At 37.7% G+C, this 12,635-nt stretch overlaps 1 protein-coding gene across 1 annotated transcript in view; it reads right to left on the bottom strand.

Annotated features, from left to right (window-relative positions):
• Positions 1–7,698, bottom strand: part of LOC128690048 (anaphase-promoting complex subunit 7) — a gene marked incomplete at its 3' end in the record, with an annotated part of 29,422 nt that extends 21,724 nt beyond the window's left edge. The window contains 1 exon segment of the mRNA XM_070081669.1: positions 7,421–7,698. Coding sequence (XP_069937770.1) covers positions 7,421–7,486 — 66 coding nt within the window.
• Between the last annotated feature and the right edge of the window lie 4,937 nt (positions 7,699–12,635).

The following is a 12,635-nucleotide window of genomic DNA, read 5'->3' as shown; positions in this document are numbered from 1 at the left end:
TAGTGACACCCCTGCTTTTCATTGGGGGGATGGTGCATCGTCTGCCAAGTCTTTTGCTTTCGTAGTGAGTGATTTTCGTGTGCAAGTTCGGTACTAGTCCCTCTAGGATTTTCCAGGTGTATATAATCATGTATCTCTCCCTCCTGCGTTCCAGGGAATACAGGTTTAGAAACCTCAAGCGCTCCCAGTAATTGAGGTGTTTTATCTCCGTTATGCGCGCCGTGAAAGTTCTCTGTACATTTTCTAGGTCGGCAATTTCACCTGCCTTGAAAGGTGCTGTCAGAGTGCAGCAATATTCCAGCCTAGATAGAACAAGTGACCTGAAGAGTGTCATCATGGGCTTGGCCTCCCTAGTTTTGAAGGTTCTCATTATCCATCCTGTCATTTTTCTAGCAGATGCGATTGATACAATGTTATGGTCCTTGAAGTTGAGATCCTCCGACATAATCACTCCCAGGTCTTTGACGTTGGTGTTTCGCTCTATTTGGTTGCATGCACTGCTGTACATTCAGTCGAATGGAGTATTCTGTTAGGTAGTGTATTTAAAAAATAACAAAGTTAGATTGGGTCTTAGGTTTAACATTTATGTGATATAATTGTGAGAAACATTTAAGATATACAATTTATAAGGTTCAGTTATTCAGTATTTATTTGGTTTTGGGTGAGTAAGTGATCTTTGAGAAGAGACTTGAATTTATAAAGAGGTAGTGTTTCTTTTATATTAACAGGTAATGAATTCCAGATTTTAGGGCCTTTTATGTGCATTGAGTTTTTGCATAGCGTGAGATGGACACGAGGAACATCAAAGAGTGATCTGTGCCTTGTGTTATGGTCATGTGTTCTGTTGAGGTTGGCAAGGAGATGTTTGAGGGAAGGGTTAATATCAGAGTTAAGTGTTCTACGTATGTAATAGGTGCAGTAATAAGTATGGATGTTTTGTATGGTGAGTAGGTTCAGTGTTTTGAATATTGGTGGAGTGTGCTGCCTGTAGTGGGAATTTGTTATTCTGACTGCAGCCTTCTGTTGGGTAATTAGTGGTCTGAGATGGTTAATTGTTGTTGAGCCCCATGCACAAATTCCATACGTGAGATAGGGGTAAATAAGAGTGATATAGGGCCAGGAGGGCTGACTGTGGAACATAGTACCGTATCTTCGATAGTATGCCTACGGTCTTGAAAATTTTCTTAGAAATTTGTTGTATATGTGTATGAAATTTGAGTCTATTATCAAGGTGGATTCCTAAGAATTTTCCCTCTGTTAGCTTTGTGATAGGTGATTCGTTTATCATTATGTTAAGAGGGACATCTGTAGCTCTGTAACCAAACTGAATGAAGTAGGTTTTGTCAATGTTTAGTGTAAGTTTGTTAGTCCTCATCCAGGTAGATATTTTCTGTAATTCGGTATTTACAGTATTGGCTAGCGTGACTGGGCTCAGGTGAGAGAAGACGTATATAGTGTCATCTGCAAATAGTGTGGGTTTGAGTAATTGCGAAGCATTTGGTAGGTCATTTATGTATAGGAGAAAGAGAAGTGGGCCAAGGACACTTCCCTGTGGGACACCAACTGTAATTGGTTGTGCGGAAGAGTTTGCCCCATTTGTAAGTAACCCCAGAGAGGGCTTTGATACCTGAAGTCCTTATGGAGGGGGATTCCCCTTCCAAACAATAACCCCAACTCCCTCTCCCCTGCTCACCTTCTTCAATACGCCAACAAGAGTCTTCAATAGAGGTATGTAATGTCCACCTATCATTAAAATTGGTGTCTTATATTTATTTATCATTGTTTTCTGTATGCAAAACTATAGTTAATCTTTAAAAAAATGTATTTTTTGTTAATATTTTTGGGTGTCTGGAAAGGATCAATTGTATTTACATTAATTCTTATGGGAAATATTACTTTGGTTTTTGGCCTTTTCAGATTTAGACTGACCTTCTGGAATGGATTACGGCCGAAATCTGGGGTTCCACTGTACTGTAAATTTATATTTCATTAAAATGTATGTATTCGGATAACTACAGATGCAGTACAGAGGAATTACAGGTTATGATCATTGAGACTCAGAGTACAGAACATTTCAGGCAAATATTAACCCATGTATAGGTCAACATTTTTAAGATCAAATTTTTAAGCAAAAAGCCAGGGTTGACCTATTCATGGATACTACTTTTGAAAGGTTAAAATTCTGACAAAGTGAGGGCCTATCAGATAATAGATTCCTACTTCTTTGATGCCTTAAATAGTGGTTCAGAGGTGTTGTGCATAGGTGACTGGATGAGTGAAAATACACAATGACCACTCATTCCAATTGCATAAGAGTGATTTAACCCTCAAACTGTCCAAACATAGATCTATGTTCACCTGCATGGCACTCCAAATATTTTGAAAAATAAAAAAAAAATAGTTTTGTTTTTGTTTTTTTTTAATTAAAGAGGGTAATTTTCTGTGTGGTAGAAGACCAAAAAAAAATTTTACAAGCAGTACTTACCGAGATATAAGACCACGAAGTTGGCTCTGGATGCTTGCCTGACGGCAGCATCCAGTCCTGCCGCTTGCAGAATTGTTGCCTATTTACCTTTTTTCCTTGTTTTTATTTTAATTTATGTAATTTTTATGTTCTGATAATTACAATAGTTCTTGTGATTTCATAGCCAATCTTTGTTCTGACACTAATATTATGTACTGAAATAGTACTCAAATAGTAACAATCACACTGACAGGTGAACATTTTCACCTGCCTTGGTCACTAACTATTGTCTAGAAATATATACAAAGTATTTATAGGTCCCAGCAATGTTTTAGACACACTGGAGTATGAAACTCCTTGAAGAATGGTGTTATGACAAGGGACAGATAAGTGACAACCAGTGACATTTGATGAATGTGCACTGCTGGAGGGAACCTTGCCTTTATATGTTTTTACTCATGCACACAAACATGTCTTTGTATATATGTCTGTCAGTCTCCCTGTCTGTCTGTCTGTGTCTGTCTATCTGTACATCTATATGTCTGTCTATCTGTACATCTATTTGTCTATCTGTACATCTGTGTCTATCTGTCTGTCCGCCTTGCTCTGCTTATCTGTCTGTCTAGATCAGCTTATCTGTCTTTCTGCCTCCTGTGTGTGCCTGGAGTATAATATGAAACTCCTTGAAGAATGGTGTTATGACAAGCATCAGATAAGTGATATTTGATGAATGTGCACTGCTGGAGGGAACCTTGCCTTTATATGCTTTTATTCTTGCACACAAACATGTCTCTGTATGTCTGTCAGTCTATATCTGTCTGCCTGTCTATCTGTACAACTATCTGTATCTGTACATCTATTTGTATCTGTACACCTATCTATCTGTCTGTCTGTCTAGCTCTGCTTATCTGTCTGTCTAGTTCAGCTTATCTGTCTTTCTGTCTTGTGTGTGTGGTCATTTATTTATGTCTTATATCTACAAACACTGTATAGCACTTGGCCTGGAATTTTTGGGTTATCCTAGGTAATTTACATTATGTATAATAACTGTACTTATGAGTACATGTGAGAGAGAGAGATAGACAGAGACACAGACAGATACAGACAAAGACAGCCAAAGCCAGCCAGCCAGCCGAATACATAAGAACATAAGAAAGAAGGAACAGTGCAGCAGGCCTACTGGCCCAAGCAAGGCAGGTCCATGTCACCCCCCCAGCTTAGACCAATGACCCAAGTCAGGTCACATCCACTGAAGGAAGGAGCACGGCATCTGACCTAGTAGCACAAGCTAGTCAGGTCTAACTCGCACCCACCCACACTCACTCACTCATGTATTTATCTAACATATTTTTACTTTCCTCTTAAAATGTGAGTGTTAATATGACATGACATCAGTACAGTGGACCCCCGGTATTCGATATTAATCCATTCCTGAGAGCTCATTGAATACCGATAATATCGAAAACAGAATCAATTTTCCTCATAAGAAATAATGAAAATCAAATTAATCCGTGCAAGACACCCAAAAGTATGAAAAAAAAAATTCACTACATGAAATATTAAGTTTAATACAATAGAATAATTACAATAACAATAAAATAATTGACACTTACCTTTAATGAAGATCTGGTGATGATTGATGGGATGGAAGGAGGGGAGAGGTGTTAGTGTTTAGAAGGGGAATCCCCTTCCATTAGGACTTGAGGTAGCAAGTCCTTTTCCAGGGTTACATCCCTTCTTCTTTTAATGCCACTAGGACCAGCTTGAGAGTCACTGGACCTCTGTCGCACAACAAATCTGTCCATAGAGCTCTGTACCTCCCGTTCCATTACGATTTGTCTAAAATGGGCCACAACATTGTCACTGTAATAGCTGTGTTAGGGTGATTTTCATCCATAAAGGTTTGCACTTCAACCCACTGTGCACACATTTCCTTAATTTTTGAAGTAGGCACAATGTATTCCACAAATGGTATAAGCTTCTCAGGGTTAGCCCCAAACCCTTCAAAATCTTTCTTAATTTCCATACTAATTCTCACCCTTTTTACCACAGGGTTGGCACTAGAAGCTTTCTTGGGGCCCATGGTGACTTATTTTGCAGAAACAAGCACCAAACACAGTGATAATATGGATAATATGGAATGTACCGAATGTATCCTTAGATGCGCGCACACTGGCTGGCTTGTAAACACTGGCACACAGGGGGCAGTTCAGGCCACATGTGGACAGGTCTCATACGAATCGTATCGAATACCGGGTTTTCAATCGAATACCGAGGAAAATTTTTTGCGATATAATGCATCAAATACCGGATTTATCGAATACCGATGCCATCGAATACCAGGGGTCCACTGTAATTCACTGGTGTTTGCCACACTATTTGCTCTAGCTGGCACTCAATTGAACTGGTGTTCCCACAAGGTACTAAGTTGTCCCCGATTTTTTTCATACTGCGCACACTGAGTGCACAGACCCATTCATTCATGTCTAGGTGACTCAGGCCTTTCGCACCAAATTTGAAGGAATGAAAAATAAAACGTTGATCTACGTTCGGAGCCCCACGCGCATGAACGTAGACCTATGTGTGGACAGTTTAAGGGTTAAACATGCAACAATTTCTCTAGTAGAAATAGGGTCACTACATGTAAGTGAAATCACATTTAGTGAATCCACATGAAGTAAGGGATGCCAGTACTATACTTTGATTAATAAATAACTACAGTGTTAAACAACTAGCCAATATATTTTACATAGATAATACAGTTTATTAGTGACTAGGACTGACTTTTCTGTTTTTTTTTTTTGTTTTTTTTTAGCACACCAGCCATTTCCCACCTAGGTAAGGTGACCATCCCTTTCCCTTTCCCCTTTCCCCCTCCATCCAAAAAGTAAACACATTCATATTCATTATCATTCATTCAATTGCTGTCTTGCCAGAAACATGCTGACACTGCAGTTCAGCTGGCTCTCCAAACTGTCTCATCTTCACCCCTCTTTCAGAGTGCAGATGATGGCCTTCTTAACTCCAGAATGTAAGTCTGGCTAATGGAGTTTCCCTGAATTCTTTCAATAATGTTACTTTGTTCACACACTAACAATGTGTCAAATCATACGAAACACTTGCCTCCACTTGCTCCACTAACATAAGCACATAAGCTGGATATTCAAGCTCTTAGCACTGTAAACCTCCTTTACCTTCTCCCTAAAACTGTTCCAGAGATGACTCCCTAACCCTCCTTCCCTCTACTGTAAATTTATATTTATTTCATCATCCTGTTTTGCTCCATCCTCTCTAAATGTCCAAACCACCTCAATAACCCCTCCTTAGCCCTCTGAATTATACTACTGGCAACTCCACATATTCTAATCTCCATGCTTAAAATTCTCTGCATAATATTCACACCACACATTGTCCTCAGACACATCTCAAATGCTTCCAGTCTCCTCCTCACAGGAGTGACATATTTAATTTTAATAGTTTTTAACACATTGGCAACACTGCAGGGTATACAATGGGCTATTATGTTGGATTCTGGATGCTTGGATAACCTGTGAGTATAGTGTAACCTAAAGGTTAAGCTAACATGAAGCTGCCCTGGTTCTGTGTAATAGTTAGAAGTGTTCATAAAGGTAGATTATAAAGAATATCTATCTCTGTCTTGTTCTTTGATAACTGGTATAGCATCTGCCCATTTTGTTAAGTGACTGTCAGTGTCTCAATGTACAATACACACACTGTTTGTATTTAGAGTTCTGCATGAATACTGTAATGATCCCATAAGCCTCACCATCACAGTCTGGGCACAACATTGCAGTCATCACTTCCATTACCATAAAGATTTTACTTAGAGACAAACAGGCTCATGATGCAGAAAAAACAGAGAGTCCTCATTATTTCTTGTAATGGATGTGGCAAATATTACATAGGGAAAACTTCACAGGACAATTCCATATGGGTCAAGTATGCATACAGAATAATACAAGTAATGCATGTTATATATCAAGAAGAAAAAAAGAGATTTTGGTCATGTTATTAACCTGGAGTATCAGCAGCCAAGGATAACCCAATTGAGCCAGGCTGTATCAGACTATCTTATTTTCACTGGGGTCACATAATCCTCTTACCCAGGATGTGATGCACAAAGGTTACCTAACACCCAAGTGTGCCTACTTAGCGCTAGGTGAACAGAGTGGCAGCAAGTGTAAGGAAACACCCCTAACTTTTAAGTTCATCTAAGGATCGAACCCCAGTTCTTCAGTGTGTGAACTGAAGCCACTACCAAGTAAGCACTGGGCACATATGAAACCAACAGTTTTCTTCTTCATCTTAGGTTACTAACCCTCCTGGGTTAATGACCCAAATAAAACTAAGTTTTTATTTAAGCTTTATGTACATAACAATTTAAGGACCCCAGTGAAGGTAAGGCAGTTTATTTGACTTTTGAGTTGACCTAGGTAATTTACATTATGTATGATAATTGTACTTATGTGTACCTGTGCCTCAATAAACTTACAGTACACAACAATGATCTAGAGGGCATATATTACACCTAAGTTTCTTTAGGTACAGGTACACAAACACAATTACACAAATTATCATACATAGTAACATATGTGTATAATACCTAGGATAACCCCCTAAAAAAGTCAGTGACTTATTTCCACTGGGCTACATGATGTTGACTTAACCTAGGATAGTAATAGTATTATATTTAAATGATGCTGTCCTAATAAACATTTCTATATAATTCTCCCATCATCTGTTTATGTTTTCACCTTATAATCTTAACTGCACAATTATACTTCTTTTGAGCAACAGATTTGCCAGAAAATTTATACATACTTTGAACCACACACGAAATATCATAAATTGTAATTTTCTTTAGTCATGCCTTATATATTGTATACTTCACTAAAACTGCATATATTTTTACCATTATTATTTGTTTGTTCTTACCAGGGCGATGAGATTCGAATGAAGTCCATTCTCATGGAGTAACTTAATTTGTTCGAAAAGACACATTATTTTATCGTAATTAGCTGTGGAAGGGCGTATCTCAACTTTTTGGACAACTGAGGAGATTGATATCACCTCCTGGGCAGTCCAAGAGCTGTAGTGTAGCTGCAACAAATAAGGTTTCACCTAGGCCAGATTTTGAGTTTGTTTTGGTGGTGCTTGACGGGGGGCCGCGAGCCTAACACATTTAACCACTCAATATTTAAAATATACTATAAATACCACTGATACAACAACTCTATGTTATTTTACTTTATTATCAAAGTATGATTTCTTCTGATAATGACTGTGGGAAATTTATTAACCGAGTTAGTTGTGATAAAATAAGGAACTGTACAACTTTGACTTTGACTTTAACTTGGCTGTGTAAGTTTATTCAGATATAGGTACACATAAATAGTTACATAAATTATCATACATAGCAGCATATTTGTAGATTATCTAGGATAACCCAAGAAAGTCAAAGTGACTTATTTCCATTGGGGTCTTATTCCATTGTGGGACTTATTCATTTAATTATTATTATTAATATTATTATTATTATTATTATTATTATTATTATTATTATTATTATTATTATTATTATTATTATTATTATTATTATTAGTCACTATTATTACTATTTGTTATTGTTATTATTATTATTATTATTATTATTATTATTATTATTATTATTATTATTATTATTATTATTATTATCAGTATTATTATTATCACTATTATTACTATTCATTATTATTATTATTATTATTATTATTATTATTATTATTATTATTATTATTGTTATCATCATTATTAATAATAAATTGATTAAGCAATTAATTAATATTGGCTATAGCCCATAACTGGATTGCTAGTGCACTCTCACACTCAGTCCATGGTTGTCCCTGTTCACCTAGCAGTAAAATAGGCACTTGGGTGTTAATGGACTGATGTGGGTCGCATCCTGGGACAAAACTGACCTAATTTCCATACGTAGTGTAGTGTATGTTTTGCTCCATTATTGTTCAAATTTCATAGTACAATCTCTCAGTAAATAATCAACTACCTCATTTTGTGATTTTACTAGTAAGCATAAGTCACTTTATGTAATTTTCTTATTTACTATTGTTTGCTTAAATATTAGCTGATTTGATACTTTCTCTGCCCATATTACTACCTCATATTTTTTTAAATACTATTAATTGATATTACTTACTAAAATTAATAATTAATTACCATTTTTACTATCAGTACAATTTACTCTTAACATTTTTGACATCATTTAATTACCATTACTTGTCTAATTACCATAACCTGTTTTAATACCACATTTACTATCTTAGAGTACTCTTAAATACAGTAGGGCCCCACTTATACGGCAGGTTAGGTTCCAGGCTACCGCCGTAAAGCTGAAACCGCCGTAAAGTGGAACACACTTTTTTTCCACTTATAAATGCATATAAACACTAGATAACAAGTTTACACTAACATATATTAAGTTAGCAATAGAACCAGGCATCAAAAAACAATAAAAAAGTACAATACACACATAGTGCACTCATTACTTACCTTAAAATATTTATAGTCTTAATCTAGGGTGAGACAAGTAGTATTTATTGTAAGAAATCAAGTGTGGTATGTATGGTAGTCAGCCAGGCTACCTTACCAGGCCACCCCACCCACACATATTACTCTATGATATTTAGGCATCCCAGAGCGATAAAATGTATATACAGTTCACTCATTACTTACCTTAAAATATAGGGTGAGATGAGTAGTATTTATTGTAAAAAATCAAGTGCGGTATGTATGGTAGTCAGCCGGGCTACCATACCAGGCCAACCCACCCACACATATATTCTATGATATTTAAGCATCCCAGAGCGATAAAATGTATATACAGTTCACTCATTACTTACCTTAAAATATTTGTAGTCTTAATGTAGGGTCAGGAGTAAGTAAATGAGATAAAACGAATAAATGAGAGAAAGAATGAGTGCATGAGAGGGGACAGGCGCAGAGTTATGTAAACAAACCAGGCGAAGGTAAGTTTTGTAAACAAAGTGTACACGTCTGGTTTGTTTACAAGTTACATTGTGTACAGGTTGTCTCTACATTGATACGGTAGAATAAATAAAGAAGAACACTCCCTTCTCATGATAAGATAAGGTTTTGTTCGGATTTTTAACCCCGGAGGGTTAGCCACCCAGGATAATCCAAGAAAGTCAGTGCGTCATCGAGGACTGTCTAACTTATTTCCATTGGGGTCCTTAATCTTGTCCCCCAGGATGCGACCCACACCAGTCGACTAACACCCAGGTACCTATTTGCTGCTAGGTGAACAGGACAATAGGTGTAAGGAAACGTGTCGGAATTTCCACGCGCCGGGAATCGAACCCGGGCCCTCCGTGTGTGAAGCGGGAGTTTTAGCCACCAGACCACCGGGCCACCATGTAACATCATTTTGAGAAGAAATGATGCTCTGAGTGAAGGCAATGAAAATAAGTCACTCTGACTTTTTTGGGTTATCCTAGGTCCTCTACACATATGTTATGTATGATACTCTATGTAACTGTATTTGTATATACCTGAATAAAATTACATACATACGAAAGGAATAATTTTCTACAGTTACCCCCAGTAACACATTTTCTCTTATGTTAGATTAGAGAAAATGTTATTCTTGCCGTCACTTGTACAAGTTATCTGGCTACCACATCTCATATTTATGTTTATTTATTCTATTGTGGGGTGTATTTATCATCTTTTTATGTTATGTATCGTGTTTATTATATAATTTTGAAAAAAATATCATGGATGGATTAATGAAAATGTGTATATTAACGTAATATACGACATTTAATGAGACTCGGTGATTATTATTATTATTATTATTATCATTTCTAATATGGCGTCACTTGTGCAAGTCGTCTGCTACCACATCTCACATTTATGTTTATTTATTCTACTGTGGGGTGTATTTATCTTATTTATATGTTATGCATCATGTTTATTATATAATTTTGAAAAAATATCATAGATGGATTAATGAAAATGTGTATATTAACGTAATATACGACATTTAAATGAGACTCGATGATTATTATTATCATTACTAATATGACGTCTGGAGACATAAGACACTCTTACTGATTTTAATGTGTACCTACATGCCAGCACAGTATGTAAGCTTATTTAGGTACAGGTATACATAAGTATAATTATCAGAGTATATATAAAATATGAAATAACTTTCAAAAACATTTGAAATTTTGGAGTTTCCAGACAAAATGGAGAGACTTAGTGCTTACTGAGCTCACGGAGAATGTAAACAAACAGGGTGGGGCGCAGTGACCGTATTAGAAAGTCAGGTGGGGGGAGCCGTATAGCGAGTTTTGGTCATAATTTGAAATGACCGTATTAGCGGAACGCCGTAAAGTGAAACGCCGTAAAGCGGGCCCCTGCTGTACCTTGTACTGCCAAATAACTTCTAGTATAACTACCAGTGCAATATTGAATCCAAATAACTGTTCCTAAAATTTAATACTTGAAATAAACATTACTTTTTCGCTTTTTTTTTTTTGGTAATTAATCTTTTTTTGTAATCATTATTACTTACTAAAATTTTATTAAACACCATATTTACTACCAGTCAATTTTACTTTCGTAAATTAATCATTATTTTATACTTTTCATAACATTTTGTTGCCAAATTTTCAAGTTTGTATATTTAACTCCAACCTTTATATTATCCTTTGTACCTGTGTACCTGTCTACCATCTTACTATCATTTTATAACCAAGTCATTGCCTGGAGTTACCTGGAGTTTACCTGGAGAGAGTTCCGGGGGTCAACGCCCCCATGGCCCGGTCTGTGACCAGGCCTCCTGGTGGATCAGAGCCTGATCAACCAGGCTGTTACTGCTGGCTGCACGCAAACCAACGTACGAGCCACAGCCCGGCTGATCAGGAACCGACTTTAGGTGCTTGTCCAGTGCCAGCTTGAAGACTGCCAGGGGTCTGTTGGTAATCCCCCTTATGTATGCTGGGAGGCAGTTCAACAGTCTTGGGCCCCTGACACTTATTGTATGGTCTCTTAACGTGCTAGTGACACCCCTGCTTTTCATTGGGGGGATGTTGCATCGTCTGCCAAGTCTTTTGCTTTCGTAGTGAGTGATTTTCGTGTGCAAGTTCGGTACTAGTCCCTCTAGGATTTTCCAGGTGTATATAATCATGTATCTCTCCCGCCTGCATTCCAGGGAATACAGGTTCAGGAACCTCAAGCGCTCCCAGTAATTGAGGTGTTTTATCTCCGTTATGGGCGCCGTGAAGATTCTCTGTACATTTTCTAGGTCAGCAATTTCACCTGCCTTGAAAGGTGCTGTTAGTGTGCAGCAATATTCCAGCCTAGATAGAACAAGTGACCTGAAGAGTGCCATCATGGGCTTGGCATCCCTCGTTTTGAAGGTTCTCATTATCCATCCTGTCATTTTTCTAGCAGATGCAATCGATACAATGTTATGGTCCTTGAAGGTGAGATCCTCCGACATGATCACTCCCAGGTCTTTGACGTTGGTGTTTCGCTCTATTTTGTGGCCAGAATTTGTTTTGTACTCTGATGAAGATTTAATTTCCTCGTGTTTACCATATCTGAGTAATTGAAATTTCTCATCGTTGAACTTTGCCATTGTTATTTCTAGCACAACACATAGACAATATCAATTTCATTATGTTTATTACCTGGAGTTTACCTGGAGAGAGTTCCGGGGGTCAACGCCCCCGCGGCCCGGTCTGTGACCAGGCCTCCTGGTGGATCAGAGCCTGATCAACCAGGCTGTTGCTGCTGGCTGCACGCAAACCAACGTACGAGCCACAGCCCGGCTGATCAGGAACCGACTTTAGGTGCTTGTCCAGTGCCAGCTTGAAGACTGCCAGGGGTCTGTTGGTAATCCCCCTTATGTGTGCTGGGAGGCAGTTGAACAGTCTCGGGCCCCTGACACTTATTGTATGGTCTCTTAACGTGCTAGTGACACCCCTGCTTTTCATTGGGGGGATGGTGCATCGCCTGCCAAATCTTTTGCTTTCGTAGTGAGTGATTTTCATGTGCAAGTTCGGTACTAGTCCCTCTAGGATTTTCCAGGTGTATATAATCATGTATCTCTCCCTCATGCATT

This window comes from Cherax quadricarinatus, unplaced genomic scaffold (genome assembly GCF_038502225.1).
Source record: "Cherax quadricarinatus isolate ZL_2023a unplaced genomic scaffold, ASM3850222v1 Contig3586, whole genome shotgun sequence".
In the NCBI taxonomy this organism is placed as follows: Eukaryota; Metazoa; Arthropoda; class Malacostraca; order Decapoda; family Parastacidae; genus Cherax; species Cherax quadricarinatus.
Note: the sequence above shows the minus strand (reverse complement) of the source record. Positions and strands in the feature narration are given on the sequence as shown.